The sequence below is a fragment of the Schistocerca americana genome, chromosome 2, assembly GCF_021461395.2.
Source record: "Schistocerca americana isolate TAMUIC-IGC-003095 chromosome 2, iqSchAmer2.1, whole genome shotgun sequence".
NCBI lineage: Eukaryota > Metazoa > Arthropoda > Insecta > Orthoptera > Acrididae > Schistocerca > Schistocerca americana.
The window spans coordinates 729,076,979-729,103,281 of NC_060120.1; the positions used below are offsets into that span (position 1 = coordinate 729,076,979).

A 26,303-nucleotide genomic window follows, 5' to 3' on the forward strand; every position below is an offset into this window, starting at 1 on the left:
GAAACAGGATACATAATGAATGCTATAAAGAAAAGTACGTAGCTTTTGGAATACTTAACTTTAATCCATCCTTGTTGTATACATCGTTCTTGATGAGACATGCTTTATACGATAAGTATCGATTGCTATGTAAGGCTAATGGCGTCTTGCTAGGTCGTAGCCATGGACTTAGCTGAAGGCTATTCTAACTATCTGCTCGGCAAAGGAGCGAGGCTTCGTCAGTGTAGTCGCTAGCAAAGTCGTCCGTACAACTGGGGCGAGTGCTAGTCCGTATCTCGAGACCTGCCTTGTGGTGGCGCTCGGTCTGCGATCACTGACAGTGGCGACACGCGGGTCCGACATGTACTAATGGACCGCGGCCGATTTAAAACTACCACCTAGCAAGTGTGGTGTCTGACGGTGACACCACAATAATTCCCCACAGTCAATATACAGGAGAGTAGGTAATCCTGGTATGTTACGAAACCATATGATGAAGATACGATGTTAGGCATGACACAGTCTATCTGGAATCGCAATGTTCTATTAATATAGGTAAAAAATTACGCTGTGTGAATGGTATTCTGCGTAGCTTCTCTGTGAAATTTAAAGCTGATAGGGTTGTGTGACTACTATCTGACAGCGTAATCGCAGACGTTTTACATCATATTTTTTGGATCGTATTGGTCTTCATTAATTTCCAGTATTACATACCTAATTACGTCACGTTGAGCGTAGATTACAATCTGAAAAAAATGGTTCAAATGGCTCTGAGCACTATGGGCCTTAACATCTGAGATCATCAGTCCCCTAGAACTTATAACTATTTAAACCTAACTAACCTAAGGACATCACACACATCCATTCCCGAGGCAGGATTCAATCCTGCGACAGTAGCAGTCACGCGGTTCCAGACTGAAGCGCCTAGAACCGCTCGGCCACATAGGCCGGCCTTACAATCTGATTTTCCGTCTCTTTTAAAATGGAGTCAACTGTGGCAATTTGCTACACATCTTTCATAAACGTAGCCAAGCACATGATAAGATCACACTACGAATTTAACTTAATCCCTTCACAATACTGTCGACCGAAAAAATTCGATGCAATAGAACAAGCCGTCGTAGCTTCTCTATAATTTATCTGTAGTGATTGAAGACTGAAGATCTCAAGCCCACACAATGACGACCTACTTAAGCCACGTGAGCTGACATTATCCCAGCGGATATGTCTCTCGGTTGTGGCACCGCTCCTGGCGAGGAATGGTTGATGGAGACGTAGCGCTTGGTGTACAATTCGACTGGTAGTCGATGCGCCCGGGGAGCTGTAACAGATTATATTAGGCGTCGCTGTCGAGGTGTGAGACTGTTACAGCAAGACTCAATTTCATTCTGCACATTCTGTCTCAGTCTCCTGGACTTCAGATTATACAAGGTGAGTCACTAATTATTGCCACCTAGAATAACTCCGAAACAACGGGAGCCATAATATGACGTTGGTTTTTTGTTGCTAGGTGGGGTCCCTTCAGAGATATGAAGGTCAACTTTTTTATTTTATTTTATTTTATTTTTTTAGTGGGATTCTATAGTTTGGTACTTATTTCCTAATAGCGGCCATCGAAACGAATGCAATGATATGTAACAGTACGGTATTTGAAGGTCAACGAAGGTCAAAAAGGTCCATTTACAGAAAGTGTTCGAAATGATGACCATAGGTATCAATGCAGTGCTGCAATCTTCTTATCATGGATTGAGTGGTATTCCTTATCACGTCGGCACTTATCGAAGCACATGCCCTGACGATTCTCTCTCGAGTATCTTCAAGTGTAGTTGGAACGTCTTTATAAGCAATGTATTTTACGAATCCCCACAGGAAAAAATCCAGAGGCGTCAAGTCTGCCGAATGAGCCGGCCACGACACATCTCCTCAGCGTCCAATCCAGCGATTTGGGAATTGTCTCTGCAACTCATTTCTAGCCATCAGTGAAAAATGTGCCGGACACCCAGCGTGTTGATACCACATTCTACACTCCTGGAAATGGAAAAAAGAACACATTGACACCGGTGTGTCAGACCCACCATACTTGCTCCGGACACTGCGACAGGGCTGTACAAGCAATGATCACACGCACGGCACAGCGGACACACCAGGAACCGCGGTGTTGGCCGTCGAATGGCGCTAGCTGCGCAGCATTTGTGCACCGCCGCCGTCAGTGTCAGCCAGTTTGCCGTGGCATACGGAGCTCCATCGCAGTCTTTAACACTGGTAGCATGCTGCGACAGCGTGGACGTGAACCGTATGTGCAGTTGACGGACTTTGAGCGAGGGCGTATAGTGGGCATGCGGGAGGCCGGGTGCACGTACCGCCGAATTGCTCAACACGTGGGGCGTGAGGTCTCCACAGTACATCGATGTTGTCGCCAGTGGTCGGCGGAAGGTGCACGTGCCCGTCGACCTGGGACCGGACCGCAGCGACGCACGGATGCACGCCAAGACCGTAGGATCCTACGCAGTGCCGTAGGGGACCGCACCGCCACTTCCCAGCAAATTAGGGACACTGTTGCTCCTGGGGTATCGGCGAGGACCATTCGCAACCGTCTCCATGAAGCTGGGCTACGGTCCCGCACACCGTTAGGCCGTCTTCCGCTCACGCCCCAACATCGTGCAGCCCGCCTCCAGTGGTGTCACGACAGGCGTGAATGGAGGGGCGAATGGAGACGTGTCGTCTTCAGCGATGAGAGTCGCTTCTGCCTTGGTGCCAATGATGGTCGCATGCGTGTTTGGTGCCGTGCAGGTGAGCGCCACAATCAGGACTGCATACGACCGAGGCACACAGGGCCAACACCCGGCATCATGGTGTGGGGAGCGATCTCCTACACTGGCCGTACACCACTGGTGATCGTCGAGGGGACACTGAATAGTGCACGGTACATCCAAACCGTCATCGAACCCATCGTTCTACCATTCCTAGATCGGCAAGGGAACTTGCTGTTCCAACAGGACAATGCACGTCCGCATGTATCCCGTGCCACCCAACGTGCTCTAGAAGGTGTAAGTCAACTACCCTGGCCAGCAAGATCTCCGGATCTGTCCCCCATTGAGCATGTTTGGGACTGGATGAAGCGTCGTCTCACGCGGTCTGCACGTCCAGCACGAACGCTGGTCCAACTGAGGCGCCAGGTGGAAATGGCATGGCAAGCCGTTCCACAGGACTACATCGAGCATCTCTACGATCGTCTCCATGGGAGAATAGCAGCCTGCATTGCTGCGAAAGGTGGATATACACTGTACTAGTGCCGACATTGTGCATGCTCTGTTGCCGGTGTCTATGTGCCTGTGGTTCTGTCAGTGTGATCATGTGATGTATCTGACCCCAGGAATGTGTCAATAAAGTTTCCCCTTCCTGGGACAATGAATTCACGGTGTTCTTATTTCAATTTCCAGGAGTGTATACCTTGTTCCTAGAGGTATTTATTCCAATAACAGACGCAATGTTTCTTGCGGGAATGTGGTGTACTTCCTACCATTAAGATTTCCGTCGATGAAATAGGGGTCTACAATTCTGTACCCTCTAATCCCAAACCATACATTCACTGACCACGGTTTTTGGTGTACAACTTGCCATAGCCAACATGGATCTTCAGTTGCCCGATAAAGAATGTTATGCAGATTAACATTTCCATGGTTCGCGAATGTAGCCTCGTCAGTAAATAAAATCAATTTAATAAAAGTGTCATCCCTCTGAATCTGAAATTGAGCCCATCGGCAGAATTCAATGCGACGCGTACAATCCGTACGAGTTAATTCTTGGTGAAGACTGATATGGTAAGGATGATATTTATGGCGATCCAGAACAGGAACAACACTACTCTGGCTCATCCCAGATTCCCTTGCTATCTGACGCGAACTAGAGTGGCAAGAGCACCTATTTCCGTTTCCTCGTTAGTAAATTTCGTTTGCCAGATGTGTTTCCGATGCGTTAAAGATCCAGTTGTTCTCATTTTATCATACACATATTTAAATGTGCGACGTGTAGGGTGAGTACGTTGAGGATATTTGTCAGCGTGTAAGCTCTAGCTCTCACTGCTTTTCGTTAGCATTCTCCGTAAATGAGAAGCATATCGACTTGTTCTTCGAAGTAATACATCATTCACATTCGCTTGATTCAACGATGGCGGTTCACATAGGTCGAGATACAGAGGTGGACGGCATTGTTGTCGGTTGCAGTACGAGCATACACGTGCTTCGAGCTTCACAAAACATGTATCCTGCAAATTATGTCTCTCAGTTGCTTCTGTAGAATTTGTCGCTTACCACCACCATCAGCCATGACAACTCGAAACATATAGCATAAAAAGTCACTAAATAATCCGTTACGATCACACTTCATGCTCACATTGGCTACGACATTTGTAGCAGCGCACTATGAACAGTACTTAACACTCATTGCCTGCCGGAGGATGCTTGACCTAGGTGCGCAGAACAAATCTTAAGTCGACAGCAATTGTTCGTGACTCCAAATATAGCCAATCAGCGCTCATTCTGTTTCCATGTTCAGTCCTCTGTAAACTTCCGTCATACTTGGGCGTTCTTTCGTGTTTTACGTGCGCAAAATGACGATTGCCATTCTTCTATAGTATTCTGTGGGTTCTGTGAGTTTTCTGGTAATGGTTGAAACACCTAGAAGGCGCAAAATATTTGACGAGCAGACAAGCGACCTCATTTTTCAAGTGTACTCCTTTTCAAAACATGAGGCAGATTAAGGCGAGCCGGCCTGCGACTTTGCCACGTACAGGATAGCGTTGTAGCGGCCTGTGGCGATATTGGTCCACAGACTGTCAGATGAATTGTACAGGAGGACAAGCAGTCTCAGCAGATAATTGTAAATATGGAATTACGGTCTCCAGGGAAGAAACATAGCATCCCAAAAATGCGTAACAGGAATAGACGACTTCGATCAAGATGTTTTACGTTGGAAAGTTATCAAATTTTATGAGAATGGTGGGTTGCCCATGGCAGTGAAACTGTTCACTGTTATGCGTGAAACTACTGGGTTTAAAGGAAGTGCAAGCTCAATCCAAAGAATAATGAAGAACATCAGCCTTATATATGTAAACTCTAATGACGGACGGAAATTTTTAATGGAGCGAAGTGATATCGCTGCTCCTACGATGACGTTTCTAAGAGTAATGCGTGAATTCGTATTAAGAGAGACGTCAGCAGTGTTTTGTTTGGACCAGACTTGGGTAAATCAAAACCACGCTAGATATTTTAGTTGGAAAACAACGGAGGGAGAAGGCGGCTTGAAAGTTCCAGGGCGTCTTACGTCACGCCGGTTCCGCTGCTACCGGATTTGTGTGTGAAAGCAAACTTGTACTCCGGTCAAAATAAAAAACAAGCTCTGACTACCATTCCGAAATGAATGGAGAAACATTTCGAGAATGGTTTCAGAATCAACTGTTGCCTTATTTGCATCCAGGCTATGTCACTCTTATGGACAATGTAAGCTATCACTGTGTTATTCTCGACAGGCCTCCCACTACAAACAAAAGAAAAAGTGATATTCTTTCATAGCTGCGAAGTAATAATATAGGACATGTTGAAACACAAACGAGCGCAGAGCTGCTCGAGTTCGTTGAGATTTCAAAAGGCAGCGGTAAAAATACGGCACTGATGCCATAGCTCTGCAACATGCCTACAGTGAGATACGAGCACCTCCTTATCATTGCCAATATCATCCAGCAAAGTTGGTGTGGGCACAGGTTACGAGATGTGTGGCGGATAAAATACTACGTTTAAGGTAGCTGACATTGAAAGACTGAACCATGAAGCAATAGACAAAATCACCGTTGCTGATTGGGGAGCGCTTGTACGTCACACTGACAAACTGTAAGAAGGAGATTCTTGGTTGTTAGAGACTAAACAATGTATTCATTAATTGTCAGTCTGGTACCCACAACCAGCGAATCTTCACGGAACATTTAATTTCTTGTCAAGCTGCCTGCACAGACGGAAAGTAGTTCAGAACACAATCTGTTGTGTAATGGAAATTTTATTTTGCTTATCTCGCTATTCTGACTACAACACAACGTAATTTAAAATGTTTTTCAGGTACCGTGGATATTTTAGAACTGACTCTTTCGACGTTTCATTAATAAAGTAAGAGGCAATTGAAAGTATAATCCGCTTTTTAAGATGCATTTTATTATAGAATCCATTGTGCAGTGCGAAAATCAGTATCATTGGTTTCTTTCCATGTCATTACGGCTGGTAAGGACTGAATACACATCCCGTTTTGTAATGTGTATCTCATACTTATTGGGTACACTCAGTAAATTTATCGTAAACGATTTTTAGAGCACAATGAACGAGACCGTAGCGAGGTACGTTAACCATCCGCTATTGTAGCTGTCTGTATCGTAGTTGTTGTCTCTGTACTTTCAGCCGAGTTGACAACGCAGCATCCCTTATGAGCTGTGTGCCCAGAAACCGTTAACGCTATCGCTGACTATAGCAATGAATTAAAATTTTCATCCTGATAGTTTTACAATGACGCTTTCGCTCACTCTGCTACATGCCCCCACTTTCCTTTGGACAACGTTTGATATAAACATTCGAATCAAATATTCTCGCGGCACCAAGAACATCTAATGAAAGTAATCTTCGCATAATTAGATCGTTCTTTCCGAAGAATCGGCAGAAATAGGCATGATTTGCGTTTAAAAACATTTATTTTCTGGGGACTAATATTTGTGTGTACGATGCATACGATAACATGGTCTGAAAAATCGGTGCTGAAGGCTGATCATGAATTATGCCATGCATTGTTATTGCATCTGTGCGGTTTTAGTTGGACTTGTTTTCGTACAACGAGACTTAAAATTTTATTTCTTTACTGACATAAGAAATTTGCGAAATTTACTTTTCTACCTTTCTATTTTTCCTTACTGATTTACTTACCTTATTAAACCTCCTAGTGTTATCATTTATAATACGGAAACAAATAAAAATGAAAAAACTGCGGAATGAATTTGGGAAACGACCACAGGTTCTTTGCTCCCCAGTCATATGCACTGGGTGCTTTTGTTGAATAGCATTTACTTTGTGAACACACAAAAGACAGACGTAAAAGTTTGTCTCCTCCATTTCTAGGAACATGTACGTTTCCGGATACCATTTTAACAAGATAATAATACGTTGTCGTCTCCTTCTCTATGAATAGATGATGAATGCTGCTAGCCGCTAACTTTGTGTAATGTCTTGTCGGTATAGACGTGTATCTGTTGCCTTTAAGACCCTTTCACCCTCACACGTAAATCTACACAGTAATGTAAGGGCCTCCCGTGTCTTGGCTGATCCGTGAAAAGACAGGCGAAAGGTTAGACTGATGGAGGATTATTAGTATTATCTCTATTTTTATTCGCTCTCTCTCTTTCTCTCCTTTATCTATGTACAGTTTTTACGTGAAATCAGCCAAATAGGATCTTTGGTGGAGTCCTTCCTCTTGGTAATCAGCGGCTGGCTTGCTGTAAGAGATCTTTACATTTATTATTACTATTAAACACTGTTTTCAGTCGGGAGAATCAATCGTGTGGACAATTTGTTCCTTTTACGAAAGATTGCGAATTCCAGATGTGTACGAAGCCTTTTTGGACGATTTAACACAGACTCAGTGAATGCAGGCTCTCTTCGACACAGCTGAAACTTCCCCACTAATTACAGGGCCAACGTGATCATCAAGTGGTTCAGAAAAAACTCATTCGTTCATTCACTCCGGAACAAAAAGTCACAAACCTTATTTATGAAGGAAATTGTGTGTTAAATCCATCTCCGTTACATGTCCAGATCTCCGGTGATTCCATGTCTTAATTATTTTCCGTTTACACTCTCTTTCTATTCAAACAAACCGCTAGTGGCACAAAAGTTAATTCGCTCGATTTAGCGAGAAGAAAATCAGAATATGTAATTCTCAGAAATACGTCAATGCCTCAATCCCTACTCCAGAAACTGTCCTAGTTACCACTCTAACAACCATGGAGAATGCATATATGCATCTCTGTTATTTCAAAGAATAAACGCGCTAGAAAATACTTTGGCGTCGTCTAGCTGTCGCCGCATATGTTACGAGAAAATCAGATCAGATACTTTTCCAAAGTGAATGAATGTGGATGGTTTGATTGACAATGATTAATTGGTGCGTGGTAGAGGGTATTTTCTGTGGGGACATTACACCATATGCGTTGATGCAAAATTCTCAATCTTCATTTATCTACGGACCCCGTAAATTTTGAGTCGACTGCACGTCATGAACTTTAGGGGCTTTTTTCTCAGAAACGGAGGAGGGCTCTTAAGCCAAGATATCTTAAAGCCTTTCATTTTATGCCGCACGTAAGGGACTTACCAAGCAGAGGACGAATCGGCTGTCAGCGTGTGAGTCCTTCCTCTTGTGAGCGAAGTTGTCAGTTAAGGCGCTGGACCCTTATTAGGAAGGGACGGAAATTCGAACGTCCGTTCACTTCTTTTGCCTAAGTAGGAATGTCTGCCTGCAGTATTCAACTATTATTCCGCAAGCGCCAACCTAACATTTTTTCTATTCGTCAACGAGATCCAGAATACAGTAGATGAGCCGACTGCTGAAGAAGACTTCAATACCTACGAGGTGTGGCTAGAAAAAAACCGGACTAGTACTGGTGAAACAATAAAACGAATGCAATAAGGCTGAAAGTCGCGTGGCCTGTCACGTGACTCTCGCTCCGCCTACTGCTCGAGTTTCATCTGCCTCCTGCACTCAGTCTGCCCGTGGCGTCTGTTTTAAGTAGTTGACGTTTTGTCTGTGCGTCGGAAAATGTTGAGTGTACAGAAAGAACAGCGTGTTAACATCAAATTTTGTTTCAAACTAGGAAAATCTGCAAGTGAAACGTTTGTAATGTTACAACAAGTGTACGGCGATGATTGTTTATCGCGAACACAAGTGTCTGAGTGGTTTAAACGATTTAAAGATGGCCGCGAAGACACCAGTGATGACACTCGCACTGGCAGACCATTGTCAGCAAAAACTGATGCAAACATTGAAAAAATCGGTAAACTTGTTCGACAAGATCGCCGTTTAACAATCAGAGCAGCGTCTGAGTTAACAGGAGTTGACAAGGAAAGTGTTAGGCAGATTCTTCATGAAAGTTTCAACATGAACAAAGTGTGTTCAAAAATGGTTCCAAAGTGTCTCACAACTGAACAGAAGGAACGCCGAAGAATGATTTGTTCTGACATCCTGGAAAACATTGAAAGTGATCCCACCTTCTTACAAAATCGATGCATTGGAAAACTCCTGGTTCTCCACGACAAAAAAAAGCACGAATGTCAAAATCGAAATTCAAGGCAATGATGATTGTTTTTTTGACATCAAAGGGATTGTGCACATTGATTGGGTACCAGAGGGCCAAACAGTGAATCGGCATTACTACATTAGCGTCCTGGCTACCCTACGTGAGCGAGTACGGAGAAAACGGAACGATTTGTGGAGAAAAAAGTCATGGATCCTTCACCAAGACAATGCCCCAGCTCACAGTGCGTTGTCAGTGAAGACGTTTTTGGCAAAACACAACATTCCCATCTTAGATCATCCACCCTACTTACCTGATTTGGCACCCTGTGACTTTTTTCTTTTCCCTAAAGTCAAGTCAGCTTTGAAAGGAACTAGATTTGAGACTGTTGAAGCAGTAAAAGAAAAAGCGACGGAAGTAATGTATGGACTTACCGAAAATGATCTGCAGCATTGCTATGAACAGTGGAAAATTCGTATGAAGCGGTGTAGAGACCGAGGAGGAGAGTACATTGAAGGAGATAACATGAAATTGTAAATAATTGTAAATAAATGTTTTTTCCAGCATCAGTCCGGTTTTTTTCTAGCCGCACCTCGTATTGTTCCACTGTAGCCTACTAAAGAAAACACGTGCTTCAGGAATATCGGAAATTAGACTCCATAGTTAACAGAGGACAGTACTCCATTATTACTGAGGATTTGTTATCAAAAGCTAAAGTCGACCACGACGTACCTCAAAGAGGTGTGACTGGAGCATTACGACCCACTATACGTAACGGTATAAGTGATCTGACAACAACGTATTTAGCTCTCTGTTGACAGATGCAGTAGCTACAAAAATTTTCCAACATGCAGATAGTCATCGTTTCGTTTAGAGTAGCAGCACGCACACAAAAATAAATTGAATACACGAAAAAAAAATGAAGACACCCTACATAATTTGATAACATAGTCTGTGATCAGTCTCTGGAATCAGTCATCACCGTCAGCTATCTCGAAGTCTCGGTGTGTAAAGACTTAACGGGAAAAGAAAAATGAACATAGCCATGGAGGAAAGCAGATTGAGATTTGTGGGAAGATTCCCAAGGAATTGTAATTGACCCACCAAGAAAGTAGCGTATAAAGCCCTCGTTCGACCAACTCTTAAGTACTTGTCTTCAATCTCTTCCGTTTACCAAAGTGCTTTGACGGGAGGTATAGAGAAGAATCAAAAAAGAACTGTGCGCACAATGGATGTTAACAGAAAAACTTAAACCTAAAGTATTAAAACTGAAGCTGGAAAGGTCCCATGTGGCATATTCATATTCTGTATGGTTGTCCTCCGCCATAGTTCACAACTTTTCTCCCTAATGTGTTGTTTATTGCTCGTTTTATTAATTGTTTTGTTAATAAATTTTCTAATCAGCTTTCTATAAACTATGACTCGGACCATGACGAAGTAGCATCGTCTAGCATGGTCTCAAGATATCTGCTATACAAATGAATAATTCATTGAAATAGTCATGGTCTTACGAAATCCGATAAATAAATGAATAATTCATTGAAATATGTTGTGGGCAAGTATTATTGCAGTTGTTGTTCGATGATACAGATTTGTTCGCTGTTACGATAAGATCGAGAAGATACCTCCTTTCGATTTCGTGACCTTCAAAACCACAATGTTAAGTGAAGCTTTGTGAAATAATTCAGGTAATGCTTCCGCGGCTGCTAGTGTTGGCAAGTCATTCAGTCTTCGATCTCAGCTTATGTAAACATGATTTTCAAGAACTAAATACGCTATATCTCGAATTCGCGGTTCCCAATCCAGCAAACCAGCCGAAGCACTGTACGATAGCCTAAGTGTCAGTCGCTTATTTTGTCGAGTATCACGAAAACGTATACTGATTACAAGGTAGTGAAACTCAGAACCATATTGACCTCTTCCTATTACTTTGTAACTTGCGAATTAAAAGAGCATTTCCACACCAATCCCAGATATCCTGAAGTATTCAACTAGCGACTATTTCTTCCTTGTATTCCTCTAACCGATTAGATTAACACCATGCAGCATCAGTGCAATGTTTTTGTTGTTGTTCAGGACTACCAATTTGCCGATAAAGAGTAATTGCATTCCCTTTCGTGAATTTGTTTCGCTAAGTATTTAAAACATGTTTCTTTCTATAAATCTTATTTCATTTGTTTGTTTTCATCAATATATTGACCATCGATAATGTTAATTCAGTTACAAATAAAATATGTCCTTCCAGGGTGTTATATTCTTTACCATGGACATATTTACTGAGGTAGCTGTCTCTCTGGTGTTTCGAGTTATTACATGTCAGTGGCTGGGTGCAATTCCTGGCTCTGGGTCGGTACTTATCCTGTAATAGGTGGTAAAGTCGTGCACGCCGCACGTAAATCGTGGGCATCATGTTGACTGTGTTTAAGTGTTTTAGCTGTCTAAAGCTTATGTTTGCGCGGTGGAGGTCGCGAACCTCCTCGACATTTGCCTTGATTGGCGTGAGTAACCGCCTAGAAAATGCCCTCGGCGGTGCGGTTGCGCCAGGCAGACACTCACTCACCTGACGCGGCGATTCGATCCGCTCTTGCTGTCCTCGCAGTCCCGCAAACACACAAATCAGGTACCTACCTCACTGAAACTAAAAATACACCAGGCAGTCAGGAGTATGTTCTGTTGAGTTATGGTAGTATTTTACATGCATCCGTATACTACTGCATAGAATCTGGCATAAAATGACAACGATTTTACACAATTTTTATATGATTCTCTTGATACCAAAACTTTTTTAGTAAAATAACAGATATCGGTTATGCAACAGCCTTCCGTAGAATCTGCAATAAAAGTAAAAGAAAATAAATTACTAGTTACTACTTTAAGAGATTAAAAGCAAATGACAGTAGTTATAACAAAAATACAATGTACACTCCTGGAAATTGAAATAAGAACACCGTGAATTCATTGTCCCAAGAAGGGGAAACTTTATTGACACATTCCTGGGGTCAGATACATCACATGATCACACTGACAGAACCACAGGCACATAGACACCGGCAACAGAGCATGCACAATGTCGGCACTAGTACAGTGTATATCCACCTTTCGCAGCAATGCAGGCTGCTATTCTCCCATGGAGACGGTCGTAGAGATGCTCGATGTAGTCCTGTGGAACGGCTTGCCATGCCATTTCCACCTGGCGCCTCAGTTGGACCAGCGTTCGTGCTGGACGTGCAGACCGCGTGAGACGACGCTTCATCCAGTCCCAAACATGCTCAATGGGGGACAGATCCGGAGATCTTGCTGGCCAGGGTAGTTGACTTACACCTTCTAGAGCACGTTGGGTGGCACGGGATACATGCGGACGTGCATTGTCCTGTTGGAACAGCAAGTTCCCTTGCCGGTCTAGGAATGGTAGAACGATGGTTTCGATGACGGTTTGGATGTACCGTGCACTATTCAGTGTCCCCTCGACGATCACCAGTGGTGTACGGCCAGTGTAGGAGATCGTTCCCCACATCATGATGCCGGGTGTTGGCCCTGTGTGCCTCGGTCGTATGCAGTCCTGATTGTGGCGCTCACGTGCACGGCGCCAAACACGCATACGACCATCATTGGCACCAAGGCAGAAGCGACTCTCATCGCTGAAGACGACACGTCTCCATTCGTCCCTCCATTCACGCCTGTCGCGACACCACTGGAGGCGGGCTGCACGATGTTGGGGCGTGAGCGGAAGACGGCCTAACGGTGTGCGGGACCGTAGCCCAGCTTCATGGAGACGGTTGCGAATGGTCCTCGCCGATACCCCAGGAGCAACAGTGTCCCTAATTTGCTGGGAAGTGGCGGTGCGGTCCCCTACGGCACTGCGTAGGATCCTACGGTCTTGGCGTGCATCCGTGCGTCGCTGCGGTCCGGTCCCAGGTCGACGGGCACGTGCACCTTCCGCCGACCACTGGCGACAACATCGATGTACTGTGGAGACCTCACGCCCCACGTGTTGAGCAATTCGGCGGTACGTCCACCCGGCCTCCTGCATGCCCACTATACGCCCTCGCTCAAAGTCCGTCAACTTCACATACGGTTCACGTTCACGCTGTCGCGGCATGCTACCAGTGTTAAAGACTGCGATGGAGCTCCGTATGCCACGGCAAACTGGCTGACACTGACGGCGGCGGTGCACAAATGCTGCGCAGCTAGCGCCATTCGACGGCCAACACCGCGGTTCCTGGTGTGTCCGCTGTGCCGTGCGTGTGATCATTGCTTGTACAGCCCTCTCGCAGTGTCCGGAGCAAGTATGGTGGGTCTGACACACCGGTGTCAATGTGTTCTTTTTTCCATTTCCAGGAGTGTATCATTCATTCTGCTGCACTGTAACAAGTGATCTAGCGACGATCGCTGCACTTCATTACGTTTCCACTATAAATTATACTATCTGTTATTTATTTTCATGAAATACTCTTCTAATTTACTTCTTATCGTTACTTGGTGTCTGCTCCTGCATCATTTTCATTTTCATTGCTTACTTTTCGAATCAAATCATAAAACTCCGTACGAGAAACAATAAGCACGTTCCCGAACTTTATTCCGTCTTCATCCTTTATAAGAGCAATATTACGGCCATCGCAATGTAGGTGTATTAAATTTTAGATTGATTTCTGTTACCAATCTTTGTTTTTTGAATGTTCATTAGATTTTGACCAGGATTAAGCTGTCAGATGACGAATATAATTTTCGTAGGTTTAAACAATTTTTTTAATAAATTCTGCTTTCTTATATATAGCTGAAAATATTTTAGAGATCCCTACTGTCAAATCAATTTCCTCTTAATTACTTTGGATGATTATTTGTACGTTATGCACGCATCAACGACCTCTAGGATCTCTATCCTATATACAGGGTACAAGTACAGATATTTCTATTCGTGACTGAGGACGGTGTACTGACCAACGTTATGTCATTTACAGACTAATAATTGCAGCCATAACAAGTGATATGTTTTTAGCTTGGTTAATACAACCAAGTACATGAGGTAGCAGAGAAGGTGTTCAAGTGTTGACGCATGGACGCAAAACGGGTAGTCTATACTTACCAGTGTATTACGACCATGCAGAAATCATCAAGTCGGCTTGTGACGTGTTTTTGGGAAGACTCTTTGACACGAAGGAAAAACAACGAACACTCTGATTTCTACACATGTTAAGGTAACACACATAAAAATATGTGCGCTTACACCCGTTACACCCTGTTTAGCTAGTTGAATCATGCATGGCAGGTTTGATTAGTATTATTTTACACCTAACGACTTGTTGCAGTTCAGTGTAATACAGGTATATCGTGTTTTTAATAACTGCTGTCATTCGTTTTTAGTTTTTTAATGTAGTAGCAAGTAATTTACTTTTTTTACTTTTATTGCAGATGGTGAAAATGACTATTCCATAGCCAAACCGGTAATTTTAGTCAAAAAATTTTGCGATCAAGACAACCAAATAAATATACTGCCACTGTATATTCATTTACATGTATTTAGTTTTATTAAAATGTACCGGTGGAATCCTTTTATCAGTGAAAAATACTTACTAGTAAGGCAACTAAATTTCCCTATGAGTCCTGCTACTGACAAAGTATTACAAGAAGTTAGTGGAAATAAGTATGAAAATATAAAGCAATTGAATTTCTCTCTGAGACTTGCTACTGACAAAGTGTTACAACCAATTAGTAGATAGGAACTGAAGAGAAAGGAGTATTTCTTCCTTTAATTTGTAATGTCATCAAATGTCATCCATTTACTATGGGAACGATCTAATATCACATGAATAACATACTAGACAGTACAACACAATCTTGCAATACCGATAGTGAAGGCTATTCCGTCAGATATGAAAGCAATATATCTCACTTGAGTCTCAAATATTTTTCGTTTTCTGCTTTCAGCGGCTTTTCTGACGACATGCTACCTCAAGGACCCGCAGTTCGAAGACTGTTTCGTGAAGCAGCTGCAATCAATCTTCGCACGGCTTGTTGACGGTGAGTCTGTGGATAATATATGCGATACTGCGACATATAGGCATTCACAGTGCGCTCAGTCAAAAAATCTATTGCTGACTTATGTTGTAAACTGTAGAAAATATAGATTTTTGGCAGTTGTGAACCCCAAGTATAGTTAAAACAGAAATGTTTCTGCTTATATTTAGGACTCATATGCATGTAATTGCTAGATACTTTGTATACATTTCTGTACAGCATAAAACTATGCTACGTGCTGCTGTATTATTAATGGTAGTTAAAAATTGCTCACATTCGTTCTGCTACGTTTATTACGTCATAAACATCAGCAACCATAACACTAACACTGATAGGTATTTACTGCCTTACATGCTATGCCAATGCTACTGCGACAAGAATTTCGTAGTTAGCTTTAAAGTAAATTAGGTCTCTTTCTGCAGTTTGTACATCATTTTTTCGCGCTATTTCTTCAAGCATTCCAACACTTCCCTATAGGCCTATATTCATAATTTTTACCTGCATTTCTGAAAGAATAGTCGTTGTTAATAATATCCACATTTGCATGAAATATTTGCGACGTTAATCTCTGACTGCTGACTGACTATAAAGGAAGTAGACCTATACCTAATACAGCTGATGTCAAGGAGTTCGCAGCTAGCGAATTAATTTTTGGATATATTCCAATTTCTGTCTTTCCTTACAGTTTAACCCAACACATCTCCTTCTAGTACAATGGAAGTTATTCCCTGATGTCTTAAGACGTGTCCTGTCACCCCGACCATTCTTCTTGTTAGAGTTTTCCATATATTCCTTTCCTGTACGATTCTGCGAAGAACCTACTTTTTATTTTATCAGTCCATTTTAATTTCCAACGTCCTTCTACAGCACCACATCTCAAACACTTCGATTCTTTTCTCTTCCAGTTTTCCCACAATCCATCGTCCACTTCCAACAATACTCTGCTTCAGAACTTGTATGTTCATAACATCTGATGAAATTTAGGGAGTTTTCTTCATAAACACTGGCAGTTTGCATCGCTTCACCGAACAGCGCGGAAATTTTATGTGCTGTCAATACCAGCCGTGAAAGCTTACATTGTATCATCACTGACAGTTTGTTTCATTATTTTAAGAAATACCTGTGCCAGCCATATAAATTCATTGTTACCAAAAGGTTTCCATCTTCAGGCAGTTCTTGATGGATTCCCTCCTGTTTCAGTGTTTGTTGGTATTCTGTTCCCTTTGCTTCGCTTTCCCCCTCTCTCGGACAGTATAAATTCCTTCCACTTTCAATTTCTTTTATTAAAAAGATAGCGATCAATATGCAAGCAGCTTTAAGTGTTTGAAGCAGTTGATATGGCTAAATTAGCGGTAAAATTGTCGTTAACAGAGTTTCAGTAGATTAAATCAAGTTAACTGGAATTTATTAGACGTCTCTGTGAGCACCGACGTTGAGAACTGAAGTATTATGTTCTTTTAGATCCCTGGCTAAACCTCCTCTTGGTGCTCCGGATGAGTATCTCTTGCTTCTTGTTTACTACCTATTTCACCTTCACTTTCGTATAGTAGTGTTGACAGCGCAACAGTCCGATAAACTTTTATCTTACGTCTTTCATAGATTTATTTTTCACATGCTGGTTATTCCGCAAATATACTACACTTATTTATTTTGCGTGTATTTGTCTTAATCATATGAAATATCACAAGCAAGATACATAAATTACTTTATTTCTCCATATTAAGGAAATGACAGCAATTAATCGTAAAATCTGTCGTTTGTTGGAGTAGATATAGATTTTGACTATTACGAGTACATCAGTCACATGCATGCCCATGTCATTTATTAATATGTACATTCCGACACATTGGGACCTGTATCACCCGTTGGCAACTGCCCCCATGACGTCTACTAAAAAACTACGAAACCGAAAACAGAAGTTTGTTTTTATTTAATAGGTGGCTGGTTTCGGACCTATGTAGTCCATTATCAAAAGATCCACGTAAGTTCTATCATAACATCATTACGTGTGTATGCTGGCCCCATTGTTTGTATAATTCGCTGACAGCAAAATACTATTTGTGTGCGACTGTCCACTACTGCACGCAGGTCATTTAGATAAAAACTAACCTCGGCGCAACTGTGACGGTTTTATAATTCTATTGAATCGTAGTAAGTTACCACCTATTACCAAGCAGCACGCTGGAAGTAACTGACTACGCAATAGTCAAAATTCAGATTTGCTCCAACAAACGACCGATTTTGCCACTAATTGGTGTCACTTTCGTCTCAATATTGAGAACTAAAGTAATTTAAATATCGTGCTTGCGATGTATAATATGACTGAAACAAATACACAGAAAATAAATACGTGTAGTATATTTGCGGAATAATCAGCGTATGAAAAATAAATCTATGAAACACGTAAGATAGAAGTTTATTGGACTGTTGCACTACAATCGGTAGTAAACAAGAAGCAAGAAATACTTATCTAGAGCGCGAAGAGGAGGTTACAACAGCAAAGGATCTAAAAGAACGGATAGAATCAGTCATTTTGATATCTGAAGTGAACTAAACATGTGCAGTGTAAAAGGAAAGTTAAATGAAAATAAGACAATGTGGAGAGAGCATTTACGTATCATGAGTCCTGAGAGATTAGTGGTATAAATGAAAGCAAAATAAAATCATACCCAATAAGAACAACTAAAAGTTGGGGATCGCTGTAAGTAGTCTACAATGTGATTTGAAAGAGTAGCAGGTTTTCTTGAGAAACTGGGTGAGAAGTTGGATTCATACCGCGGATTTCTACTCCACGGGCAGCTTGTCTGCTCTCCTTTTAGAGAAGCTGCCTTGGAGCACCCTTGCTGTGGGCGACTCTGTGTAAGGCGCTGGCGCGCCGTGTTGCAGGGTTCCCCGAGATCGGCGCACTGCCGCTGGACCCCCTGGAGGTGACGCAGGTCGCGGTGCTGGCCGACGGTGAGGGACCAGTGGCGGTCAACTCGACGCTCACCGGCATGAAGATCCGCGGACTCTCGCAGGCAAAGGCCGTCCAGCACAGGTAGCACTTCGCTGGCATGGCCAACCTTCAACTATAACTCTAACAGGCAGAATAATACCAATACAAACATTTTACAAAACCACTCTTAAGCCAAAAGGAGCTACGCACCACGAAAGAATTATCCAAATGGGACGGAAATCGGTAGATGTGAGGTATATGTTCTGACTAACAAATTAAAGTTTCCCAAAAATTGGATGATTTATTCAAGAGAAAGAGCTTTGCAAATTGAGGAAGTCATTCAAGCGCTGGTCCACCTGGGTCCTCCAAGCAGTTATTCTGCTTGGCATTATTTCGAGAGTTGTTGGATGTCCTTCTGAGGGGCATCATGCCTAATTCTGTCTAAGTGGAAAGTTAGATCGTCAAAATCCCTAGATGGTTGGAGAATGCTGCCCGTAATGCTCCAAACTTTCTCAACTGGGCATGGATCCGGTGACCTTGCTGGCCAAAGTAGGGTTTGGCAAGCACGAAGACCAGCAGAAGAAACTCTCGGCGTATGCAGAAGCGTATTATCTTGCTGAAATGTAAGCCCAGCGTGGCTTGCCAGGAAGAGCAACAACACTGGACGTAGCCGCGGATGATAACCACAGGGGCCCTACTGCAGGAAGAAATGGCACCCCAGACGATCACTACACCCCAGACCATCATTAGTGATTTCTGGGCCATATGGCGGATGACACTCAAGTTGCTGTCCCACCATTGTCTGAGGCATCTCCAGACACGTATTCGCTGGTCATGGGGGCTCAATTCGAGGAGGGAATCACCTTTGAAAATTCTTCTCCAGTCAATTTGATTCCCGGTGGAAGACGTTTCTGGAGAAACCTAGGACAGCGGTGGGATACCAGCCTGAACGTCGCCCGCCGGATCAGACAACCGAGTGATGTTTGGGGTGCCATTTGTTTTCATATCACGACGTCTTTGGTTGCCATCCGTGGCAGCGATACGGCGGAGCGTACGTCGACGATATTCTACTCACCGTTTTGTTGCCCTTCTTGGCAAACCATAATGCCCGCCCACAAACGGCGAGAGTTTCTACTGTGTGTCTTTGTTCCTTCCAAATCCTACCTTGGCCAGCAAGTTCGCCGGATCTCCCCCCAGTCAATAAGGTTTAGAATATTATGGGCGGCACTCTCCAACCATCTCTGGATTTTGATGATCTAACACGCCAATTGGACAGAATTTGGCACGACATCCCTCAGAAGGGCATCCAACAACTCTATGAATCAATGCCAAGGAGAATAATTGTTTGCATGTGGACCAATGCGCTATTGACTTTTATAATTACTGTAATCATTTAATCATTTGTTTTTCTATACATGTACATCACATGTACCGATTTCGGTCCCATTTGTACAATTTCTTCGCGTTGGTCTATTTTCCTGTGAATGTATTTAAGAAGGATTCGCTTCTATTGGAACTTGTTGCAGCATTATTATTTCTAATAGTCTAGTACCAGCATTAATCTTTCAGACTGCTGCACAAAGGGCCACTCTGGGACTTGTAACAAGTCCGATTTATGTATCTCGATCCGATCCGGATCTGATAGCAGCCCAAATAATTATTAATTAATGTGACCGTGTACCTAATGGGGCTGGCAATCGGATTTGACTGCTACGGAGTTGTTACATTCCATTTTGTCCTTCTCAAATGCTGTAATAATGAAATGTCCGGTGACAAGAAGAAACGCCAACACAGCTTCACTAATCAAGAACCTATATTCGTCTCAAAAACACAAAAAGAAGGAGACAGCCACTGCATTCGTCATACATATTTAATAACGGCTAATCTCAGCACCGGCTTCTTCGCTATTCATTATTGTCACACGCAAATTCAATCACTGCAATCCAACACTGCAATCCAAATGATGCCGGCGCGGTAGAAGCGAAACCACAAATATCGGCACAGAAATATCACTGAACGCTCTCGTAATTATACTTTTTCACTTTCCCGTATTGTTCTAACACAAAGGGGTTAAACCGCGGCGATGGCCACTCCCTTTGACGGTAAACCCTTGCATTACAGCAACCGGCCTCCGCACGGCTCGGCTCGCAACCTGGGAACTCACTCAACTCTACACTCGCTCTCGCAACCCGACACTATCGATTGTTTGCCCTATCGACCTGTGCCGAGTGCAGACTTATAGTAAGGGCCTACGGACCCCTTACATCCCCGCCCTCGAAAATTTCTTTGGAGCCACTGGCGTAAAAGAATCGGCAAGGGAATTAGACATTGCTACATCTGAACTAAACACATAGTGTAAATAATTAATGAAAGTACAATTCGCCAAATAATCCCCCGACTCCGCTAGTGGGCTGCCTCCACAATAATTTCTACAAAAAGGTTATTACATCTCATAAACATGACATTGTCCAAATTACAATTTTTTTATATCAAACAGCAGTAGTCCTCTATAGTCCATATTGAATGTAACACACAACATACAATCAAAAATTATTACGTGAACATATGACATATGAATTATTACGCTACAAATTAGTTGTTACAGGTTTTTACACCCATTCTCAGGTAGTTGTCGATATGAAATATGAAGTTCTAGTTACAATACATCAGAAAATACAATGCAAATAAACATTCCCCTTTTTCAAATGTTCGTTTAACAACCAAATGTTCTAAACATGTCCTACCCAACTACATCAAGGAGCTTGAACACTCTCATTTCAGACATTTGCCCTAATCGAGTTCCCCTTCCTCATCTGGGTTATCCCTGTTCTTGTGTGAGTAGTACCTTTTTATGTTTTCCACATGTTCCTTACCATGCACTCTCTTTGTCCGTGCATATTCCAACTCCACAGTGTTAGGATGACCAATTTTTATAATCCTGTATGGTCCCTTATAAACGTGGTTGAATTTATGTATTTAAGAGTTTATTTTCTTTGATTTTGCATGAACCTTTACTAGTACCAAGTCTCCCACTCGGTAAGTTATCGGTTTCACTAGCTTGTCGTGTCTTTCCTGTCTTTTCCTAGCCTTCTCCTTCATACTTAAATCCACTAGCTCCAATTTCCTTTCCCGGGTCAATGAACTTCCTGGTGGGTAGACTAGCAACTCACGAAAAATACTGTCGGGTTCTTGATTGAGCAACACTTCACATGGTGCAAACCCTGTAGAATCATGTGGGAGGTGATTCCTGGCCCGCTCAAATTCTTCCAGATATTCTTTTCATGAACCATGCTTCCTATGACAGTATGTTCGGCATAAACGGTTCAATTCCTTCATTGTTCATTCTGCAGGGTTAGAAGCTGGCCTATACCTCGAAGTGGCAATTTGCTCTATCCTGTGCTCATTTAGCATCTCTGTCCACTCCTTTGACCTAAATTGTGACACATTATCACTCAAAATTCGCTTAGGAATACACACCTTTTGAAAATAGTCTTTCTCAAAATGGTTAATGATGGCTCTACTAGTAGCTTTCTTCAACGGGTAAAATTTTATGTACTTGGAAACCAGTTCTTCCACTACTAAGATTTGTGTGTAATTCCCTCGTGAGGCAGGAAGTGGCCCAAAGAGATCCACTGCAACTATGTCCTTAATTGCTGTTGGTACAATTGGATGCATATATCATTTGTGCTGTACTGTAGTCGTTTTAGATTTTTGACAAGTGTCACATGTACTCAGTATCTTACGTATACGCCTTCCCATGTTGTTGAATGCACAATCTAACTTCAACTTTTTCAGACACTTCTTCGGTTCATAATGCGCATTACTATAGTGCGTATACCAAATTAATTTTTCTACCACATGCTCAGGCACACAGAGTTTCCAGTTCTCCTCACTCTCCTTGTTTCTTTTATTAAGTATCCCATTATGAATATAATAAAATGTGTGAATTCTTTCCTCTCCTGCACACCTGTATTTGGTTTTAATTGTCTTTAATTTCTCGTCCTCATTCTGTTCCCTGCGCACATTCTTTAGGAATTTCCTTATGAATTCTTCATACTGTACTCCTTCATCAGGTTAATTCTAACTCCTTCTCCTTCTGGCCTGTCCACCATTCCTCTCGAGTCAGCTGGTAATCTTGACAAAGCATCAGGTATTATATGTGTTGCTCCTGGTTCATAAATTATCTCGAAGTCAGAGTCCTGTAATGCCAGGGCCCACCGCGTTAGTCTGTTATGCCTCAACTTGCTTGTGGTCAGAAATGTAAGGGCCTTACGGTCAGTCACTACTTTCACATGCCTCCCGGCCAAATAATACCGGAAACGCTTATACCCCCACACAATGCCTCCCTTTCAGTAATCGAATATTTCCTCTCCCAAGCATTTAAACTTCTGCTACCGAACGCTATTGTTCTTACACTCTCACCATTTTCGCCCCTCTCCATTTGGTACAAATGTATTCCTAGTCCATAGTCAGAGCTGTCTGCTCCTAAATAAAAATCCTTGGAAAAATCTGGGTGGTACAATATGTCTGCACTATATAGTGCTTCCTTGATATTCTCTAACTCGGTTTGGCACTCTGCACTCCAATGCCATGGCATCCTCGCCTTGGTCAATTCCCTCATACTCGGGGCATTAAGTACAGATCCATTGACAAATTTTCTATAAAACTCACAAACCCCAAAGAATGCTCGCAACTGTTTCTTACTATGGGGGGTCGGAAAATTTCTAATAACCTCCATTTTACTAGGATCAAGATAGATACTCTCCTCGGATATTATATGGCCCAGGAATTATATCTTTGATTTGCCAAATTCCGACTTGTCCAGGTTTACAGTTACCCCTGCGGTTTCAAAAGCTGCCAAGATTGCATCCAATCTATTCAAACATTCTTCCCATGTTTCGCTTGCTATGAAGAGGTCATCCACATAGACGGTGACCTTTTTAAGTAACTCCTCGCCTAGTATCTTATCCATCGCTCTTATGGATTCAGACACTGACACATTAAGCCCAAATGGCAACACTCTAAATTGATAGCACCTCCCTCCATAAGTAAATGCTGTATACTGCCAGGACTCTGTGGCCAATGGTATTTGCCAGTAACCAGCAGTTAAGTCGATACTACTAAGCACCTTTGCTCCTCGGAATTTTTGAATCAGTTCTTCTATAGTCTCAGGTTTGTCCCGCTCTGGCTCGATGATTTTATTCACTGTTCGTGCATCCAAAACTATCCTCACCTTTCCATCCTTCTTATCAACAACAAATAGGGGGTTGTTATATTGACTGTTGGCCCTTTCTATAACACCAAGGTCCATCATCCTCTGTATCTCTTCATCTACTGCTCCTCGTTTCGCCTGGGGAATGGAGTACTGTTTTATATTGAACGGTTTATGGTTCTTTATCTTTAGCTTACACTCCACCCCTTTCATGATGTCTGGCCATTGAGAAAATACCTTACAACGCCTGTATAATACTGTGGCTAATTTCCTCTTAGTCCCCTCATCTAGGTGTGTCATCTCTTCCAACTTTTTATTGATCTTATTCTCTTTATGTCTATTCTCTCGTGCTAATACCTCAAGGTATATCAACACTTCTTCTTCTAGTTCCTCTTCCCCGTATCCCGTGGTGGGTCCCTCTTCATGACACAAATTTATCCTTCTGAATTCCTCCTCTTCTTCGATTGCACTCCCCTCAGCAAACTTTAATCTCTTCTCCTCTCCCTTTCTTCCTTTGACCTTGATAGTTGTTGTTGTTGTGGTCTTCAGTCCTGAGACTGGTTTGATGCAGCTCTCCACGCTACTCTATCCTGTGCAAGCCTCTTCATCTCCCAGCACCTACTGCAACCTACATCCTTCTGAATCTGCTTAGTGTATTCATCTCTTGGTCTCCCTCTACGATTTTTACCCTCCACGCTGCCCTCCAATGCTAAATTTGTGATCCCTCGATGCCTCAAAACATGTCCTACCAACCGATCCCTTCTTCTAGTCAAGTTGTGCCACAAACTTCTCTTCTCCCCAATCCTATTCAACACCTCCTCATTAGTTATGTGATCTACCCATCTAATCTCAAGCATTCTTCTGTAGCACCACATTTCGAAAGCTTCTATTCTCTTCTTGTCCAAACTAGTTATCGCCCATGTTTCACTTCCATACATGGCTACACACCATACAAATACTTTCAGAAACGACTTCCCGACACTTAAGTCTATACTCGAGGTTAACAAATTTCTCTTCTTCAGAAACGATTTCCTTGCCATTGCCAGTCTACATTTTATATCCTCTCTACTTCGACCATCATCAGTTATTTTACTCCCTAAATAGCAAAACTCCTTTACTACTTTAAGTGTCTCATTTCCTAATCTAATTCCCTCAGCATCACCCGATTTAATTTGACTACATTCTATTATCCTCATTTTGCTTTTGTTGATGTTCATCTTATATCCTCCTTTCAAGACACTGTCCATTCCGTTCAACTGCTCTTCCAAGTCCTTTGCTGTCTCTGACAGAATTACAATGTCATAGGCGAACCTCAAAGTTTTTACTGCTTCTCCATTAATTTTAATACCTACTCCGAATTTTTCTTTTGCTTCCTTTACTGCTTGATCAATATACAGATTGAATAACATCGGGGAGAGGCTACAACCCTGTCTCACTCCTTTCCCAACCACTGCTTCCCTTTCATGCCGCTCGACTCTTATAACTGCCATCTGGTTTCTGTACAAATTGTAAATAGCCTTTCGCTCCCTGTATTTTACCCCTGCCACCTTCAGAATTTGAAAGAGAGTATTCCAGTCAACATTGTCAAAAGCTTTCTCTAAGTCTACAAATTCTAGAAACGTAGGTTTGCCTTTCCTTAACCTTTCTTCTAAGATAAGTCGTAAGGTTAGTATTGCGTCACGTGTTCCAACATTTCTGCGGAATCCAAACTGATCTTCCCCGAGGTCCGCTTCTACCAGTTTTTCCATTCGTCTGTAAAGAATTCGCGTTAGTATATTGCAGCTGTGACTTATTAAACTGATAGTTCGGTAATTTTCACATCTGTCAACACCTGCTTTCTTTGGGATTGGAATTATTATATTCTTCTTGAAGTCTGAGGGTATTTCGCCTGTCTCATACATCTTACTCACCAGATGGTAGAGTTTTGTCATGACTGGCTCTCCCAAGGCCATCAGTAGTTCTAATGGAATGTTGTCTACTCCCGGGGCCTTGTTTCGACTCAGGTCTTTCAGTGCTCTGTCAAACTCTTCACGCAGTATCTTATCTCCCATTTCGTCTTCATCTACATCCTCTTCCATTTCCATAATATTGTCCTCAAGCACATCGCCCTTGTATAAACCCTCTATATACTCCTTCCACCTTTCTGCCTTCCCTTCTTTGCTTAGAACTGGGTTTCCATCTGAGTTCTTGATATTCATACAAGTGGTTCTCTTCTCTCCAAAGGTCTCTTTCATTTTCCTGTAGGCAGTATTTATCTTACCCCTAGTGAGACAAGCCTCTACATCCTTACATTTGTCCTCTAGCCATCCCTGAATAGCCATTTTGCACTTCCTGCCGATCTCATTTTTGAGACATTTGTATTCCTTTTTGCCTGCTTCATTTACTGCATTTTTATATTTTCTCCTTTCATCAATTAAATTCAATATTTCTTCTGTTACCCAAGGATTTCTATTAGCCCTCGTCTTTTTACCTACTTGATCGTCTGCTGCCTTCACTACTTCATCCCTCAGAGCTACCCATTCTTCTTCTACTGTATTTCTTTCCCCCATTCCTGTCAATTGTTCCCTTATGCTCTCCCTGAAACTCTCTACAACCTCTGGTTCTTTCAGTTTATCCAGGTCCCAACTCCTTAAATTCCCACCTTTTTTCAGTTTCTTCAGTTTCAATCTGCAGTTCATAACCAATAGATTGTGGTCAGAATCCACATCTGCCCCTGGAAATGTCTTACAATTTAAAACCTGGTTCCTAAATCTCTGTCTTACCATTATACGAGGGCGGTTCAGAAAGTAACCTCCGATTGCTCACAGTGCGGGTTGTGGGGGGAGTAGCGACGCCATCTGTGCGTT

General features: G+C 42.5%; 1 protein-coding gene across 1 annotated transcript in view; it reads left to right on the forward strand.

Annotated features, from left to right (window-relative positions):
* LOC124595788 (circadian clock-controlled protein daywake-like) overlaps positions 1–26,303 on the forward strand; it is a 79,090-nt gene that overhangs the window by 12,545 nt on the left and 40,242 nt on the right. Inside the window, exons 2-3 of the mRNA XM_047134676.1 lie at positions 15,221–15,313; positions 18,197–18,347. Of these exons, the coding sequence (XP_046990632.1) occupies positions 15,221–15,313; positions 18,197–18,347 (244 nt within the window). The remainder of the gene's footprint in view (positions 1–15,220; positions 15,314–18,196; positions 18,348–26,303) is intronic.